Here is a 20,873-nt window from a genome sequence, read left to right as displayed (position 1 = left end):
TAAGAATGCCTAAAAATTTAATAATTGTGGGCTCACATTCAATTATGTTGTTGGGTGGATCAAATACTTTACAATAAAAACAGTGTAAGATATTGTTTTTTATTTAGAGAAAGAGATTCGAAGTATTTTTTTTGAGAGATTATTCATTAATCTATGAGCCAAATCTTCATATATAAATATTATAAGATATTCAATATTCTTGTCTGTTTTCAGCAACGTGGACAGCTAGCATGAGGTCCCCCACTCAGATTTAGCCTTCCATTTTCACACATAACAATTGCTGAAATATATATGTCTTTAGCTCATCAGATTGTTAGGAAAAAGGAAAGGGAGTTTGAGGAGAGAAGCTGAGCTATGACCATGTTGCTGCAAATTGTTTTTCCACCTACTTTGCTCCATACTGCAGCATCAGTATTTACTCTAATATTGATGGCAATCCTTGGGTTGTTAGAAACCGGAGGGATACACTTGCAGTATTCCAAATTCTCCAATACAACTAGGATGAATGTTCCCAGTCGAGTTGGTATGTTCCTGATCTACGCTCCAGCCTTCCTCGCCGGTCTTGCTTCCTTTTGGCTTTTCCCACATGGGGACCTTAGATTTCTTTTCCTCAAATCTGCTATGACCATCCATTTCTTCAAGAGAATTTTGGAGGTACTTACTCTCTCTCTCTCTCTTTCTCACACACTGCATTTTACCGGATTTTAAGATCATGTCTTGCCCTCCAAACAAAACTATTCTTCCTGTGTATAATAGTTGGATCTTTCCTCTCACTCAATTTAATATGGTAATTAATTTTGAAATATTGAGTTTTATTACAAAGTTACTTAATATAATTCGCTTAAATATTTAAGATAATCAATTATTTTTTTTTATAAATTGGAGAAGGAGAATTCGAACATTACTTTTTAGATCGAGGATCGTATATCAATTAATAAACTAAATGTTCAGGTGCAATCAACCACTAAATTTAATATGTTATCAAATTTTAGATATATGAGTTCTTTTTTTTCTCTAGTGTTTTCTTACCCATTCTATGTGAAAGCTAAAATTATAATTATAATCAAATAACTATTAATAAATATTATGTAATAATACATCATCAAAGAAATATTCAATAAACAAATAAAATAATACCAACTTAAAATTAGATTAAAATCATATATGATGAAATTAAAAAAAAAATCATGTATGATGAGATTTAATCGAGAGTAAAAAATTTCAAACTTTCTTTCAATGGTTGAAACAATATATTTTTCTTTAATGGTTTTTTTGGTCAACTTGCACTATTCTTCTATACTTGTTCACGTGCAATCCGATGGCTTTTAACTGAGGGTTGTGTTAGAATATAAATAATGGAATAATATAATAGTTGAACTATATATTGCAGGTGCTTTTCGTTCACAAATACAGTGGAGTGATGGGTCTTGAGTCAACGATAGTTATACTTGGTACTTACTTTACACTCAGTTCGATCATGATTTACGCACAACAACTCACACAAGGACTTCCAGAGCCATCGATTGATTTGAAGTATCCTGGAATTGTGTTATTCCTAATAGGAATAAGTGGTAATTTCTACCATCATTACCTTCTCTCCAAACTAAGGGCAAATGGCTCCAAAGATTACAAGATCCCCAGAGGTGGTTTATTTGAGTTGGTGATTTGCCCTCACTATCTTTTTGAGATCTTAGGCTTCGTGGGAATGAGCTTAATTTCTCAGACGTTATTTTCTTTTTCTGCCAGTCTAGGCTCTGCTATGTACTTGACATGTAGGAGTTATGTCTCCAGGAGATGGTACCTCTCTAAATTTGAAGATTTTCCAAAACAAGTCAAGGCCCTTATTCCATATGTCTTCTAGATATATTAATGAAGGCCCAAAAAGAAATTGGTCCATCACAATGTTATGCAAAGTGTAGACACTGTAAAAAAGAAAAGTTATAATAAAATTGAATTAACTAAAAATAAACCAAAAAAAAAAAAGAGAGGTACGACTGGCAGGGTGCGGATGCACTTTGTTAGCCACCACCCTCACCCTGCCAGATGTGAAAAATTCACGTCTGGCAAGGTAGTGGGAGCGTGCTTCCTTCTATCGAGTATAAAGGGGGCACTGTAGCACTCATTCGGGGGTAAAAAATTTGAAAACCAAAAAAAATTCCTAAGAATTCCTATCAATCCAAAAACACAGCATCAAAAACATCCTAAGCTTTCTAGCAACCAAAAAACAACCACAATCCATAACCAAAAAATCAAAAAAAAAAAACAAAAAAAATCCAAAATGCCACTGGTTGGGTTAGTGAGTTGAGGGATTTTTGTTTTTTGGGTGAAAGGAGAGGAAAGAAATTTTTTAGGATAGATTTTGGATTTTTGGGGGTTTTTGCTGCTGCCAAATAGAAAGCAATTTTGGGGAAGGGATTTTGTTGCCATTAGTCAAAGTAGGAAAGCTTTGGTCTTTTGCGTCGCCGGTACAGTGAAGATCTGGTGAGAGGGCGAAAAGGAGAGGAACGGTGAGTGAAGAGAGGGAGATCTTGGGTGAGAAAGAGCAGAAAAAATAGAAACTTCTAGAGAGAAAGAGAAGTAGCTGGCCACTAGAGAGAGAAAGGGAAGGAAAAAGTGAAGAAAAGATAAAAAAATAGTGGGGGTTCTTAAAGTGCGTTGTATGGGTAGATCTTTCCTTTCCTACCCCATATACTTTGGAAGAATAGAATTTGCTGGCTGCAGTGTAAAAAGTTGATTGGAGTGGGCTGTAGATTTGGAGGAGCTTAGAAAGGTAAAACATTTATCATTTCTCTTAAATTTTTACGGCTTGAGCTGATTCATTTTATTTGTTCCTAGGATTACTGTTTAATCATTTACGATTAGTACTTCAATATAATGTTCTAAAATCCTTAGGTTTTATTTTTGAAATTTAAGAAAGTAATACAAATAGAGGGATATGTAAATATAAATAATATAAAAAATTTTACATAAGAAAAGGATTTAAATGTAAGAAAATATTTATTAGTGGTATTTAAACTTAGGAAAATAAAGCATATAGCAAACAAAATAGATTGCTAAATAAAATATGTTTATAGTGATAGATCTAGAGAGCTAAATATAAAATATAAAAATATAAATGAATGAAATAGATGATAGGCTAAAAAAATATATATAAAGGTTAAGTTAAGCGAAAATTGGAAACTATTGAGATATTGGTGGGGTATCCTTGGGTAAAACCGTATAAAGGAGCATGTAAAATATGTATATACATTAGATTATAAAAAATATATGTAGTAAATGAGAATAAACAAGGAAGAAACATTTTATGTTAAATAAAAAAATATATAGTTGAGCTAGTCAAATAATTATAATAGGATAGGTATTAGAATTGACCTTAGAAAAATTGAATTTTAAGACACCATAATATTAAATAAGATAAGTAAACAATACCGATGATGGGATGATCGGTCGGGACGCGAGAAGTCACAATCCCGGGCCCATATTTCCTAGGTTCGGAATCCGAATCAAGGCTCCACCAGTACGATGGAGGGCCTCGATTTCAAGATCTCGAAATTTTAATAAATAAAGAATTCAACTATACAAAAATTATTCAATAAAAATAATAAATAAATAACAATAGATAAAAAAAATGATGATAAAAATAATAGTAATAATTCGAATATATAGTAAATAATTAATTTGTGAAAATGCAATATATATGACATTAAAAAAATAAAAAAATAAAAAATAATAATAATAAAAAATCTAAAACAACTAATTTAAAATTAAGCATTAAATCTCAAGTGACACAAACTATGAATTAATAAATATCATAAAAAAAATGTGAAGACAAAGATAAGAAAGAAAAAAAATATATAGATATATAAAATAAGATTTTAGGCTTTAATAAAAGTTTGCTTATGAAAAAATATAATAATATAAAAATATAAAAATATAAAAAAGATAAGAAATAGTATAATAAAAAAAATAAAATTGTTATTCACTAAAATAACTTGGAATCATGAACAATTTATCTAATTATAAAAGGAAAATAAAAGTAACTTAGAATAAAAAATGTAAAGTATGAAAAAATAATAATTAGAAATAAAATAAAAAATATGATAAAAAATAAAATAAAATAATAATTAAATATAAAAAAATGACCAAAAAAATAGATAATTGCATTAGCATAGCGTATATATATGTTGCATATAAATATTTATGTTTCCGAGTTTAAGCCTCGATGATGGGATTTTTCGAGGATCTTGCGAAGGTGAGTATTTCTCAAAAAGTTTCCTAGGTGAAAGGATGTCCTCAGGTCCCACTAGTATGATGAGAGGGCTCGAGAAACATTTTTAACAAAAAGTTTTTGCCCGAATTAGGTTCATTATGCACGAAAACATTATTTTTAAAGAAAAACGTACGGTGACCCCGATGATGGTAATTATTCGTTAAATTTACGAAGGCGAGTTTATCGGATAATTCCCTAGGTGAGAGAACACCCCGGATCCCACCAGTATGATGGGCGGATTCGGGAGAATGTCCTCGATAAAAAGTTATTCGTCCGACATTTTTATCCCACACCATGCATTTCATCTTGCCTCACATTTGCATTCCATTTTAGGTTAAATAGGAAATAAAATAAGAGAATAATAACTAAGGAAATGTAGTGAAATTAAAAATTAAAGCCTAATAGGATAATCTAAAAAATGGTACTGTTCATGGAACGGGCGTCCAGGGGTGCTAATCCTTCCCTAAGCGTAACCATACTCCCGAACTTAGATCTAGAAAAACGTAGACCAGTTTAAGATTTTTTTCGGTTGGCTTAAAATTAATTTAAGGCTTCATCGATTAAAATCGAGTCAATAGGTGGTCAATCGCACCTAGTAAAAAAGATTGGTGGTGACTCATAACTCCTAATTTTTATTGAGTTTTCAAATCACGTTTGGCGGTCGGGTTCACGGACCCGCACGTTACGACAGTTGGCGACTCCACTGGGGATTGTCGAGAGTCGAACCATTAAATAATAATAGGTTATCCAAGGCTTTAAATAATTCGATGTTTTTTTAGTGTTGATGATTTGTTCTGCATATTTTGTTTAGTGCATTTGTTTATTTCGCATTTGTTATTTTATTGCTTTTAATAATTGTGGGGATTTAGGATAAAAGGATGAGAGAATGTTATTCCGAACTCGATGTTTTCCTTCACACACACAACACATTTTGCATTCATGCACAAACCCTCCACTCGGGTTATGTCCTTTTTAGGAGGGAGTTTAGTAGCTACGCTCTCGTGAAGTGATAACCTCCGCACGGGCTAATGAAGACTCCCACTCAAATCTAACCTAGTCTGTTTGAAGCCTGTAATGGGTGAGGACCGGGGTGCCTTACTAGTCCGCGTGGACGACAGTGAGGAACGATTTGGGAACCTTAGCTCTATTTATAAACCCCGCTCAGCATATAGAATACGGAGAGTAGCTTAATCCTAGGTAGGGCCATACCCGTGAGAGTATACCCTATAAATAGGTACACGTGAAGGAATTTCTTCCACGCCCTCTATTTTAAATTTTGCCATGAGATAATAAAGTATCGTGGAGTAGACAGTAATACCCATGATATTGCTTATTATTCTCTCATTATTTTTAACACTCCATTTTTTCTTTTTACCATACTAACGTAAGTTTATTTTGCTTGTCGTGTGCATGTTACATGTTCATTTGCATGCATCGTAATTGCATATAGGAGAAATATTGGCTACACAACATCCAACCAAAGAGATCCCGATTACATCCATGGCATCATCATCAGCAGGTCCACTCAACATATACAGAAATGACTATGAGATAGAGTTACAGATGGGGCAGATTCAACAAGAAAAAGAAGACTGTTTGACCCAAGGACATATCTCAACTTTACCCGGGAGAGTTCACTTGGACCTTCAGCAGAATGACTTCACAAAGATGATAGGAATTTGGGAACAGTGGAGACCTGCTCACCGAGACAATTTGCAGAGCAAGTATGGACACATTGCATGGCTCCTATATGTACTTGTTGATGACCAGATGCTTCGAGCCATCGTCCAGTTTTGGGATCCCTCATACCGTTGCTTTGTCTTTAACAAGGTGGACATGACTCCTACCATAGAAGAGTACTCATCTCTGCTCCGGATAGATCACATGTAGCCTGACAAGATCTATTGGAGGGCCCAAAAGACGGGACACCGACGGAAGCTGGCCAAGTTGTTAGGAATGACTAAGGTAGAAGTGGATCAGCATTTGAAGAAGAAAGGAGACACAGAATGCCTTCGGTGGAGTTTCTTGAACGGATATATTAAAAAACACATGGAGGATGAACAAGGTCTCATAGCTTTCGTGATGGCAATCTATGGCTTAGTGGTCTTCCTGAAGGTTTTAGGTCATGTGGAGGTGTCAGTCATAGACTTCTTTAATCAGGTGACGAGGAGCATCAACCCGGCCCCATCCATCTTAGCTGAAACCTTCAGATCCTTGAATTTCTGTCTGCGCAAAGGCGAGGGACGATTCATCGGATGTGCCCAACTCTTAACTATATGGGTCAAAAGCCATTTCAAATGTAAAGAGAGCAAATTTCGAAAGCCTTATCTGTCTGTAAGTTGCCCTATCCTTGAGTTCTGCGAAAGTGTATGGCCCGACTGTAAGAGGAAAGAAGAGTGGGTCACGAATCTCCGGAGGTTAATGAGCGTGGAAGTGACTTGGAGAGCTTCATGGATGCCGCAAATGCAAGTGATGTATAAATGCGGAGACAAACCGTGGGTGCCCCTGATGGGCCCATGGGGAGCCATTAGCTAAGCACCGATTATGGTACGGAGACAGTTCGGATTTAAGCAATTCGTGCCCATGACTCACCAACTTAACCAATTAGAGTTTACATATGGAGAGCCGGGAACGCTAAAGAAAATTGAGAAAATTGCACAAGACTGGAAGAAAACGTGCTGAGTGGATCAAGGGAGGGTTACCGATGAAGTCACCACAAGATATCATACTTGGCAAGACCAAAGGGTGAAAGATGTCGTATGTCCCCCGAAAAATCCATCAAAACATCCCATAAACCCAGAACCTCAAGATGTCCTGCTAGAAAGCGAGTTGACAAGAAAAAGACTTGAAAAGAAGATGATGAATATGAAGCGGAGACATGAGGATGAACTAGAGAAGTGAAGAATGAAATACCTCATACTTTGATATGGTGATAAATAAAGTTGATCGAATGCAAATTGAGGTCAATTAAAATGTTTAAAAGTGATAAAAGACGAAAGGAGTAGTTTAGGATAAAATATTCCGCAAGTGAGAAAATAACAATAAAATAATAATAATTTTATCGGAGGAGAATTTGTGAGATAAAAGGCGATTCGGAAGTCAAGTGAGGCATAATAGGGTATTTTGGGTTCCAAGGAGACAAGATAAAATTTTTAGAATAAAATAATATTTTATTAATGAAATAATATTAAAATATTAATATTTAGCCTCACTTCGAAATCAGTCATGAAGAAAATTCATATGGTTGATGCAAGTGGGGGAGAAGATGAGAAGCCCGACTCTATAAAAATATTTGTCATGACATACATGTGATGGATAACATGTTTGCATGCTAGGAGAGTCTCGAAAAATTTACAAAAGTCGGTATTGTACCTAGACGTACAACAAAGTTGATTTAAGCTTCGAACTAGATCAAATAGAGAATTTATGATGAAATTAAGAATTTTAAAGTCCTAGAATGGTTTAATATGGTGATTAGGAGTTCGATGATCAATTTGGAGTCAAACCGGAATTTTCGCTATCTAGGGGCAAAATGGTCATTTGCCACCTAGGGACAAAATGGAAATTTTTAGAAAAGATTTTTTTGGCCCCATTTGACTTATTGGAGTATAATTTGACTTATTGGAGTAAAATTTGAGGTTTAGAAGTGAAAAATTTTAATTTCGGTATAATTTGGAGTAAAAGGGTAAAATGGTAATTTTGCCACCCTAAGGGCAAAATTGTAATTTTCCACCACCAGGATATTTTTCCAGCACATGGTCTTCCTTATCCTCATTTTGACCATTGACTAATTGTGTGGTGGAGATAAAAAGGATTAAAATTTTAAAATTTTAAAAATAGACCAATAAGAAAATGTCATGTGTCATACCTTTATTATTTTATTGTTTCTTTATAAGAAGGCATAAAATCAGCCCATTTTCTTCATATGGCCGGCCAAGCAAGGAAGAGAGAGAAAGAGAGGAAGAACAAAGGGAAAAAAAACAAGAAAACCTAGGTGAAAATTCAAAGAAAAAGTGAAGAAATCAAGGAAACAAGCTAGGTAAGTTAGAATTTCTTTAGTTCTCCTTGATACCTAGCTTACCCATGCTTTTGTTCTTGATTTCCATGGTTGAATATTGAGTTATTATGATGAATTCAATTTTGAAAAATGGATTAGGAGAGAGAAAATTGTTAGATTAATTTGATTTTAAGTTATGTTATTGTTTTATGTTAGTTTAGCATATTTAGAAACAAAACAATAAGAAAAGAATTTATTTTCTCTCACAACCCTTAATGGTCGAATTTACCATGTGTTGAGTGAGGATGAATTTGATTTTCATTCTAGGAGAATTGGTTAAGAAATGATGAATTATGAGCCTAGAAAAATAATGGAAATTTTCAGAGCAAAAATACGAATTTTTACCCACTAGGGGTATTTTCGTAATTTGCTATCGAGATTGATAAATTGAATCTCATTCACAGTCACTAAGGTAATTTAAGTATAATTGGAGTGTAGAAAGTGAGAAAAATTGATTTGGAGTTAAATTGGAGATAATAGGCCGAATTAGGCCGAATTAGGTTAGCATCGTATTTAAGCGGTAGTCGGATAAGTTGTATGTCATATCATGCATATATACCGAGCCTGAATTGATTTTATAATGGTCAAGCATTGATGTGGTGAATTACGTATTATACATTGTGGATAGGTGGTGAGCAAAGTACACTGATAAAAGTACAGAGATTGTGCTTGGAGACTGGGATTAGAAGTACATCGACTCCTAAAACTGTGAGTGAACTTATTATCGTCTTAATTATCTAGAGTAGTTTTATACAATTGTGTGATTTTATGGAAAATGGGTTTAAATGGTAAATTGCTATGTTTTAAGAGAAATTACGATTTTATAAAATGATTTTATAAATTTTTTGAAAAAATCGAATACTGGTTTTGAAAATAGAGTAATTGGAGATTGCCTGCTTGTGTTGCAAATTTATGGTTTTGAATTGGATGCCTTATGACAATAAATGAGCATGAATGGCTAAACTAATTTTGGTGTTAGAATTATTTATACTATGTATTCAGCCTTGAGAGGCTAGGTTGCGATAAATTACCATGTATGCTAGAATGAATTTTATTGATTGATGGATTATATATTAATTATTCACTGCAGAGGGGGTTCCGTGGACCAGCCTATTAAAGGGGCACGATAAACTCCATTATATTCTTACCTTGAACGGAGAGGCTCGTAGGGTATCTCCTGGGGTAAAGCTTAGGGTTCACTTCATACCAAACCACCACGTGAAGGGGAACTCAGCCAACGCCAAGAAACGGCTGTATTTTTCTCAAACTAAAAATATATTTTAAGTGTATACAAAAATTTTAACAGCCTTGGCGGACTCGGTTGGATGCCCTGCGCAAGGTATCACCGAGTATGAGTTTTGGCACGAGCCAAAGTTTTAAGAAATTCATAAGCCAAGTTGATTACTCGATTTTTATGGATTGATTTTCTTTAGTTGAAATGAGTTGAAAGGTAATGAAATTACAGTATGATGATTTATTTTAATTGTCTCCATTTGCTGGACTTTAGATAGTTTAGATGGTATCTGTTTACTCACTGGGATTTTATAATCTCACCACCTTCATTTCCTCACATTTCAGGCTTGGGGAATTCCATAGTTAGGTGACTTTGACAAGGACTTTCATTTGGACTCGAATCGGTAAAAGCTGTAGGTTTCCAACTTCCGATGTATTTTGGTTAGAGGTGGGCCCACGTGTCACTGTAAAGAAATTTTATGCTTTGGTTATTTGCTTTATAGTATATATGAATATAATTAACTTTTATGCTATAAGAATTATGTACCGATAGTTTTACGAAAATTATTTTTACAAGAAAATAGTTATTTTATTAAATTTTTTGTTATATTCAAATGGTCAAATTTTTACTTCAAATGAATGTTTTAGATACTTAATTTGTTTTTAAATCATTAAATATATATTTTCTGCTTACCTACTACATTTTTAGCAAGTTTTGAGATTTTCAAAAAAAATATGAAATGACGAAAATGCCCCTGTGAGAACAAATCAAAATGTTATGTTCTGATTTGGAAATGATTTGTAATCCCTTGAATTTTGATATTTGATAACTATTGCTCACCGGGGAAGTGCGAAAGCTGATACGAGAGCCTTACGGGGTTTCGATCGGCATTTGAGGTGAAGAATGTCTGTGGAGGCCTCGCGGCGATTATCACGGACTTGATGGGGTGTTCCGGGTCGTGACAATTTAGATTGGTATCAGAACATGGTTTAAAGATCAAAGATTTGGATTTTAAAGCTTTGGATTTTAAAGTTTTTGATTTTAAGGTTGTTTTAAGAAATCCACACTGACACTGCGTGGTCCTAAGTCTAGTTAAGTTAAGATAAGTTAAGTTAGATTAGATTGAATAAAATGCATGCATCTACATATAGAAATCTACCTACTTTTAATATGCATAAATAATTAAACAATTACTATTTGATTGCATATAGGTTTTGAGGTGCACTAGTGACATACACACCATGTCTAGAAGAGGTGGTAGTCTCTATACCTCTCATAGTGATAGCGAGGGATCTCTAGATTCTACGGCTAGAAGCAAATGGCACCCTGATACAGGTGATTCGGAAAGTGGTCCATCCCGAATTCCTAATAACAAAATTCATCTGAACTTAGCAGAATGGGTTCATAATAAGGAAAGCTTTGAGAGTAGCTAGAATTTTGAAAGTGAGAGTAGCTCCAATATTCTGAAAACTGAAATAGATTTCCTTTTGAATCAATCCGAAGAGTACCATAGAGAACATACGAGGAAGGCAATTGCAAGGGGAGATATTCGTCTTAGGAAGGGGGTAAACGTGGTACGCCATTTTCCTCCTAGATGTGGAAGAAATGCTGCATCGATGAGTGTCGAGGAAATTAAAAGAAGACAACAAGCCTGGATTGAAAAGAAAAGAAAAAAATCTCAAGAGGAGGAAAACCCGGAAGAGGATCTTCAAGAGGACTTGGAGTAGAATCTTCCGATAAGATCAGATCAAGATGATGATCCCAAGGACATGTAATATTTTCGTAGGATTTTATAGTACCTTAACTCTAAGTAGATGTTGTGTAAAAGAGATAATAATGATCTGTACAAAGAAGTAAAAATAGTTTGGCTTTTAAAAGTATATGACTAGAATGTATTATAAAATGGTTGTTTAAGTAACTGAAGGTATATGGGAATCTTTAGTATGATAGGGATAAATTGGTAATATAATTATTGAGGAAGGTTATAGAAGGAAGCAATAAGGTTATAAATGACATTCGGAATGGATAATGTGATTACGTTAATGATTGTAATTTAAGCATGAAGGGGATTATTCAGTGATGTTAAGACACTGTGAGGCAATAGTTGGGCCAAATATAACCCAATGAAGTTGAATTATGGAATATGGAGAATATAAAATTTTGATTCAGTAAGGATTACGAGAATAAAGTAAGGAAGAAGCTGAGTTGTTTTCGTAGTTAATTATACCAAAAGTCAATAAGATTACTGGAGTATAAGACAAAGAAGATAATTGGATAGGGATGACAATAAATTTGAGGAAAGTTGTAGATAGTAAGCAACTTATGTGTGGAGTGGTATATGTATCATGAATTTATTACACTGTATGGAAAGGATGTTTTGAGGTGAAATTTTATGAATGTTGATAAAAGTCAAAAGATGACATGAGATGAAAGTATTAATCTGGCTTAGTGTGTATGACAAGAAAATAGAAGGTACCTATACTTATGGAACTCATGATATATATCTAGAAGGGAAACCACTGGTTGAGAATGATTGATGTGGTGACTTTGAATGCAGACAAATAGCTTTGATGAGAAAATTTCCAATAGCTACAGTACTTTAGCATTGACTGTTCAACGTTGTAATGCTTCGAATACTTTACGCCTATGATGCATGAGTAAGATGGGAGTGACATGATAATGAGCTTACAAATTGAATTTTGGTTATTGGTCATTTTGTTTTGTTATCTGGGAGTGTTGAATATTCTGGAGAATGTTTACCCAAATGAATCGAAAAACTTCTTTATTGCCTTGTATATAGGCATATAATTAAAAGAAAAAAATTGAAAGATTCTTGAAATGACTATATTGAGATGAGATACCAAATAATGAAAGTGTGTAGGAAGAATTACGAGACTGGTATAGGAAATCAGTTTATATAGAATATCATTACGAGAATTTGTAATATTTGTTTTGATACAGTAAAATGACAAGAGTTAGGAACAACATGAGGCTAATTGTGTGACACCCTAGAAACCTATGAAGATGAGTTAGGGATTGAATGGATAAGTTCGTATTTATATATCTTTAAGAGTAAGTGTTTTAGGAATACATAAACATCTTTGAGAAGAGATTCTAATCATACACAGCAAGTATGAAACGTAAAATTTTTAAAACTTGTTGAGAAGCCTAATGGCTAAATCACAAGTTAAGGGATCACATGCTGTGAGACATAAGTTTAAGATAAATATTCCCAAGGAAATACTCAAGAGAAGTTTTGCTCTGGATCTCGTTAAAGCAAGTACTAAGTTATGTGATTATAAAAAGGAAACTGTAAGTTGAGAGTGATATTAGTATTAATATTGAAAAATACTTGAGGAGAATCTAGTTTTAAGTTTTACAATTTCAAGTACGATTTATAAATTGGTTAAGGAAGAATGATGTTATGTTCATATGAAGGAATGGAACAAAAGATGATAGCAGTTGATCCTGAAAATGAAGTCAGATAATGAAACTTTCATAATATATATTACGAAAATTGGAATTCAAAAATGCTTGAGGTATACATGATTCAAATGAGTTTGTGTCACGACTCGAAACTCCCGATCGAGCCCGTGACAATCGCCGTGAAGCCTCTACAAACATTCTTCACCCCGAATGTCGATCGAAACCTCGCAAGGCTCTCGTATCAGCTTTTGTACTTCCCCAGTGAGCAATAGTTATCAAATAATCAAAATACGAAGGATTACAAATAATTTCCAAATCATAACATAACATATTGTTTTTTTTGGCTCACAAAGGCATTTTCGTCATTTTTGTCGAAAACCTCGAAACTTGCTAAAAATGTAGTAGGTTAGTCGAAAATATATATTTAATGATTTAAAAAAATTAAGTATCTAAAACGTTCATTTGAAGTAAAAATTTGACCATTTGAATATAATAAAAATATTCAATAAAATAAACTATTTTCTTGTAAAATAATTTTTTAAAACTATCGATACATAATTCTTATAGCGTAAAAGATAATTATATTCATATATACTATAAAGCAAATAACCAAAGCATAAAATTTCTTTTACAGTGACACATGGGCCCACATCTATCCAAAATGCATCAGAAGCTGGGAACCTACAGCTTTTACCGATTCGAGTCCAAATGAAGGTCCTTGTCAAAGTCAGCTAACTATGGAATTCCCCGAGCCTGAAATGTGAGGAAATGAGGGTGGTGAGATTATAAAATCCCAGTGAGTAAACAGATACCATCTAAACTATCTAAAGTCGAGTAAATAGAGACAATTAAAATAAGTCATCATACTGTAATTTCATTACCTTTCAACTCATTTCAACCAAATAAAATCAATCCATATAAATCAAGAAATCAACTTGGCTTATGAATTTCTTAAAACTTTGGCTCGTCCCAAAACTCATACTCGGTGATACCTTGCGCAGGGCATCCAACCGAGTCCGCCAAGGCTGTTAAAATTTTTGTATACACTTAAAATATATTTTTAGTTTGAGAAAAATACAGCCGTTCTTTGGTGTTGGCTGAGTTCCCTTTCACATGGTGGTTTAGCGTGAAATGAACCCTAAGCTTTACCCTAGGAGATACCCTACGCGCCTCTCCGTTCGAGGTAAGAATATAATGGAGTTTACCGTGCCCCTCTAATAGGCTGGTCCACGGAACCCCCTCTGCAGTGCATAATTAGTATATAATCCACCAATCAATAAAATTCATTCTAGTATGACATGACAATTTATCGCAACCTAGCCTCTCAAGGCTGAATACTTAGTACAAATCATTTTAACACCAAAATCAGTTTAGCCATTCATGCTCATATATTGTCATAAGCTATTCAATTTAAAACCATAAATTTACAACATAAGCAGGCAGTCTCCAATTACTCTATTTTCAAAACCAGTATTCTATTTTTCAAAAAATTTATAAAATCATTTTATAAAATCACAATTTCTCTTAAAACATAGCAATTTACCATTTAAACCCATTTTCCATAAAATCACACAGTTGTATAAAACTACTCTAGATAATTAAGACGATAATAAATTTACTCACTGTTCTAGGAGTCGATGTACTCTTAATCCCAGTCTTCAAGCACAATCTCTATACTTTTACCAGTGTACTTTGCTCACCACCTATCCACAATGTACAATACATAATTCACCACATCAATACTTGACCATTATAAAATCAATTCAGGCTCAGTATATATGCATGATATGATATACAACTTATCAAACTACCGCTTAAATGCGGTGCTGACCTAATTCGGCCTATTATCTCCAATTTAACTCCAAATCAATTCTTCTCACTTTCTACACTCCAATTATAACTAAATTACCTCCATGACTGCGAATGAGATTCAATTTATCAGTCTTGATAGCAAATTACGAAAATACCCCTAGTGGGTAAAAATCATATTTTTGCTCCGAAAATTTCCATTATTTTTCTAGGCTCATAATTCATCATTTCTTAACCAATTCTCCTAAAATGAAAATCAAATTTATCCTCACTCAACACATGATAAATTTGGCCATTAATAATTGTGGGAGAAAATAAATTCTTTTCTTGTTGTTTTGTTTCTAAATATGCTAAACTAACTTAAAACACTAACATAACTTAAAATCAAATTAATCTAATAACTTTCTCTCTCCTAACCCATTTTTTTCAGAATTGAATTCATCATAATAACTCAATATTCAATCATGAAAATCAAGAACAAAAGCATGGGTAAGCTAGGTATCAAGGAAAACTAAAGAAATTCTAACTTACCTAGCTTGTTTTCTTGATTTCTTCACTTTTTCTTTGAATTTTCCACCTAGGTTTTCTTGTTTTTCCCTTTGTTCTTCCTCTCTTTCTCTCTCTTCCTTGCTTGGCCAGCCATATGAAAAAAATGGGCTGATTTTATGCCTTTTTAATAAGAAACAATAAAATAATAAAGGTATGACACATGTCATTTTCTTATTGGTCCATTTTTAAAATTTTAAAATTTTAATCCTTTTTATCTCCACCACACAATTAGTCAATGGTCAAAATGAGGATAAAGGAAGACCATGTGCTGGAAAAATGTCCTGGTGGTGGAAAATTACAATTTTGCCCTTAGGGTGGCAAAATTACCATTTTACCCTTAGGGTGGCAAAATTACTATTTTACCCTTTTACTCCAAATTATACCGAAATTAAAATTTTTCACTTCTAAACCTCAAATCCTACTCCAATAAGTCAAATGGGGCCAAAAAAAATCTTTTCTGAAATTCTCATTTTGTTTCCAGGTGACAAATGACCATTTTGCCCATGGATAGCAAAAATTCCGGTTTGACTCCAAATTGATCTTCGAACTCCGAATCACCATATTAAACCATTCTGAGACTTTAAAATTCTTAATTTCATCATAAATTCTCTATTTGATCTAGTTCGAGGCTTAAATCAATTTTATTGTACCTCTAGGTACAATACCGATTTTTGTAAATTTTTCGGGACTCTCCTAGCATGCAAACATGCTATCCATCACATGTATGTCATGATAAATATTTTTATAGAGTCGGGTTTGTCATCTTCTCCCCCACTTGGATCAACCATATGATCCTTCTTCATGACTGATTTCGACATCCGACTAAATATTAATATTTTAATATTCTTTCATTAATAAAATATTATTTTATTCTAAAAATTTTATCTTGTCTCCTTGGTACCCAAAATACCTTATTATGCCTTACTTGACTTCCAAATCGCCTTTTATCTCACAAATTCTCCTCCAAGAAAATTATTATTATTTTATTATTATTTTCTCACTTGCGAAATATTTTATCCTAAACTATTCCTTTCGTCTTTTATCACTTCTAAACATTTTAATTGACCTCAATTTGCATTCGATCAACTTTATTTATCACCATATCAAAGTATGGGGTATTTTAGTTTGAGTCTTAAGTGACAAATCAATATCGTAATACAAGAAAGATACAAGGTAATGTAAAGGTATGAAGGATAATTAAGGAAAAAGGATGACTCTTAGGAATTGTAGTATTACATAAGATGCAATGATCAAGTTAAGATAAATCTTTGAGGCATCAATAGGATTATAAAGCATACACGCATAATAGATTATAATTCAACGGAGATGACATTGTGATGCAATGATATATAGTACAAGGAAACTCAAACATATAGTTGGAAAAGATATGAATGATATGAAGTTATACGCAAGTATAATAAGAAGGTTGACATGCACTATAAGAATTATTATATTGAAACTAGGATTGGGATACGGATGAATAAAGGGGGAATGTAGACCAAGGCATGTGAACACTTGGATCTCTATACATAACGAGAGATGTTGACATTTGAAAATACATGTACACATGTATATATGAAATTGATAATTTAACTAACTAAGGTGAAGAATTGTTCTCAGTAATTGAGAGATTTTGAAATAATGCTAGAGGAGGTCAGTGAGCTAAAGTGTTAACGGACATGCAATGAACGATTAAAGTTATGAGTGACTTTGAAGGTAAACCTTGGATTGTTTAAGTTCTTAATGGAACTCTATTAAAGGAAGGGTATAGACCAGTATAAGATGAATGAATTAAGGTTGAGAAATTTGGTACGGAGCAAATTAATAGAATGATGAATAGGTATACATAAGTAAGTATGATATGTGATCGAAATCGGTATAATTGAGATGAAGTTATGATTCAAATTTAATAATGGTGATAAAGGCATACTTAATGTCTCGATATAAGAGATCATGGTTGTAAAAAGTATTACTGATCCGGTTCCAAAAGATGATAATTGCCATAAATAAAGCATTTAATTGAACTGAAGGTGAACGAGGTAAATAAATTGAATGTCCCCATAGAAGGAACAAGGAGTAGGATCCTAGAAGGAGATTGATAACACAATATCGACGGGAATTCGAGGACGAATTCTATTTAAGTGGGGGAGATTGAAATACCCCATACTTTGATATGGTGATAAATAAAGTTGATCGAATGTAAATTGAGGTCAATTAAAATGTTTAAAAGTGATAAAAGACAAAAGGAGTAGTTTAAGATAAAATATTTCGCAAGTGAGAAAATAACAATAAAATAATAATAATTTATCGGAGGAGAATTTGTGAGATAAAAGGTGATTCAGAAGTCAAGTGAGGCATAATAAGGTATTTTGGGTACCAAGGAGACAAGATAAAATTTTTAGAATAAAATAATATTTTATTAATGAAATAATATTAAAATATTAATATTTAGCCTCACGTCGAAATCAGTCATGAAGAAAGATCATATGGTTGATCCTAGTGGGGGAGAAGATGACAAGCCCGACTCTATAAAAATATTTGTCATGACATACATGTGATGGATAGCATGTTTGCATGCTAGGAGAGTCCCGAAAAATTTACAAAAGTCGGTATTGTACCTAGATGTACAACAAAGTTGATTTAAGCTTCGAACTAGATTAAATAGAGAATTTATGATGAAATTAAGAATTTTAAAGTCTCAGAATGGTTTAATATGGTGATTCGAAGTTCGAGGATCAATTTGGAGTCAAATCGGAATTTTCGCTATCTAGGGGCAAAATGGTCATTTGTCACCTAGGGACAAAATGACAATTTTTAGAAAAGATTTTTTTGGCCCCATTTGACTTATTGGAGTATAATTTGACTTATTGGAGTAAGAGTTGAGGTTTAGAAGTGAAAATTTTAATTTCGGTATAATTTGAAGTAAAAGGGTAAAATGGTAATTTTGCCACTCCAGGGGCAAAATTGTAATTTTCCACCACCAGGACATTTTTCCAGCACATGGTATTCCTTATCCTCATTTTGACCATTGACTAATTGTGTGGTGGAGATAAAAGGATTAAATTTTAAAATTTTAAAAATGGACCAATAAGAAAATGCCATGTGTCATACCTTTATTATTTTATTATTTCTTTATAAAAAGGCATAAAATCAGCCCATTTTCTTCATATGGCCGGCCAAGCAAGGAAGAGAGAGAAAGAGAGGAAGAACAAAGGAAAAAAAAACAAGAAAACCTAGGTGAAAATTCAAAGAAAAAGTGAAGAAATCAAGGAAACAAGCTAGGTAAGTTAGAATTTCTTTAGTTCTCCTTGATACCTAGCTTACCCATGCTTTTGTTCTTGATTTTCATGGTTGAATATTGAGTTATTATGATGAATTCAATTCTGAAAAATGGGTTAGGAGAGAGAAAATTGTTAGATTAACTTGATTTTAAGTTATGTTAGTGTTTTAAGTTAGTTTAGCATATTTAGAAACAAAACAACAAGAAAAGAATTTATTTTCTCCCACAACCCTTAATGGCCGAATTTACCATTTGTTGAGTGAGGATGAATTTGATTTTCATTCTAGGAGAATTGGTTAAGAAATGATGAATTATGAGCCTAGAAAAATAATAGGAATTTTCAGAGTAAAAATACGAATTTTTACCCACTAGGGGTATTTTCGTAATTTGCTACCGAGACTGATAAGTTGAATCTCATTCACAGTCGCTAAGGTAATTTAAGTATAATTGGAGTGTAGAAAGTGAGAAAAATTGATTTGGAGTTAAATTGGAGATATTAGGCCGAATTATGTCAACACCGCATTTAAGCGGTAGTCGGATAAGTTGTATATCATATCATGCATATATACCGAGCCTGAATTGATTTTATAATGGTCAAGCATTGATGTGGTGAATTATGTATTATACATTGTGGATAGGTTGTGAGCAAAGTACACTGGTAAAAGTACAGAGATTGTGCTTGGAGATTGGGATTAGGAGTATATCGACTCCTAGAACTGTGAGTGAACTTATTATCATCTTAATTATCTAGAGTAGTTTTATACAATTGTGTGATTTTATAAAAAATGGGTTTAAATGGTAAATTGCTATGTTTTAAGAGAAATTACGATTTTATAAAATGATTTTATAAATTTTCTGAAAAAATTGAATACTGATTTTGAAAATAGAGTAATTGGAGATTACCTGCTTGTGTTGCAAATTTATGATTTTGAGTTGGATGGCTTATGACAATAAATGAGCATGAATGGCTAAACTAACTTTGGTGTTAGAATTATTTATACTGTGTATTCAGCCTTGAGAGGCTAGGTTACGATAAATTGCCATGTCATGCTAGAATGAATTTTATTGATTGGTGGATTTTATATTAATTATTCACTGCAGAGGGGGTTTCGTGGACCAACCTATTATAGGGGCACGGTAAACTCCATTATATTCTTACCTCGAACGGAGAGGAGCGTAGGGTATCTCCTGGGGTAAAGCTTAGGGTTCACTTCACGCCAAACCACCACGTGAAAGGGAACTCAGGCAACGCCAAGGAACGACTGTATTTTTCTCAAACTAAAAATATATTTCAAGTGTATACAAAAATTTTAACAGCCTTGGCGGACTCGGTTGGATGCCCTGCGCAAGGTATCACCGAGTATGAGTTTTGGCATGAGCCAAAGTTTTAAGAAATTCATAAGCCAAGTTGATTACTCGATTTTTATGGATTGATTTTATTTGGTTGAAATGAGTTGAAAGGTAATGAAATTACAGTATGAGGATTTATTTTAATTGTCTCCATTTACTTGACTTTAGATAGTTTAGATGGTATCTGTTTACTCACTGGGATTTTATAATCTCACCACCCTCATTTCCTCACATTTCAAGCTCGGGGAATTCCATAGTTGGCTGACTTTGACAAGGACTTTCATTTGGACTCGAATCGGTAAAAGCTGTAGGTTTCCAACTTCCGATGCATTTTGGTTAGAGGTGGGCGCACGTGTCACTGTAAAGAAATTTTATGCTTTGGTTATTTGTTTTATAGTATATATGAATATAATTAACTTTTACGCTATAAGAATTATGTACCGATAGTTTTACGAAAATTATTTTTACAAGAAAATAGTTATTTTATTGAATATTTTTATTATATTCAAATGGTTAAATTTTCACTTCAAATGAATGTTTTAGATACTTAATTTTTTTTAAATCATTAAATATATATTTTCTGCTTACTTACTACATTTTTAGCAAGTTTTGAGACTTTCAAAAAAAAAAATGAAATAACGAAAATGCCCCTGTGAGAACAAAACAAAATGTTATGTTCTGATTTGGAAATGATTTGTAATCCCTTGAATTTTGATATTTGATAACTATTGCTCACCGGGGAAGTGCGAAAGCTAATACGAGAGCCTTGCGGGGTTTCGATCGGCATTCGAGGTGAAGAATGTCTGTTGAGGTCTCGCGGCGGTTGTCACGCGCCCGATGGGGAGTTCCTGATCGTGACAAAGAAAGAGACAGCAAGAAAGGTACGAATGGCTTTGGA

The 20,873-nt window shown here is 33.3% G+C and overlaps 1 protein-coding gene across 1 annotated transcript; it reads left to right on the top strand.

Annotated features, from left to right (window-relative positions):
* Positions 1-276: 276 nt before the first annotated feature.
* LOC18586907 (uncharacterized) lies at positions 277-1,896 on the top strand. The gene is made up of 2 exons (XM_018128637.2): positions 277-654; positions 1,391-1,896. Exons 1-2 carry the CDS (start codon positions 355-357, stop codon positions 1,859-1,861), a joined length of 771 nt encoding a protein of 256 aa, XP_017984126.2. The 5' UTR covers positions 277-354; the 3' UTR covers positions 1,862-1,896.
* The last annotated feature ends 18,977 nt before the right edge of the window (positions 1,897-20,873 follow it).

This window comes from Theobroma cacao, chromosome 10, assembly GCF_053813885.1.
Source record: "Theobroma cacao isolate CCN51 chromosome 10, ASM5381388v1, whole genome shotgun sequence".
Lineage (NCBI taxonomy): Eukaryota > Viridiplantae > Streptophyta > Magnoliopsida > Malvales > Malvaceae > Theobroma > Theobroma cacao.
This window is presented reverse-complemented; position numbering and strand designations above follow the sequence as displayed.

What these genes read in the sequence shown, in the direction of transcription:
- LOC18586907 (XM_018128637.2), top strand. Translation starts at nt 355, where the DNA reads ATGACCATGTTGCTGCAAATTGTTTTTCCACCTACTTTGCTCCATACT. An exon ending in TCTTCAAGAGAATTTTGGAG is followed by an intron (nt 655 to 1,390) that starts GTACTTACTCTC and finishes TATATATTGCAG; the next exon opens with GTGCTTTTCGTTCACAAATA.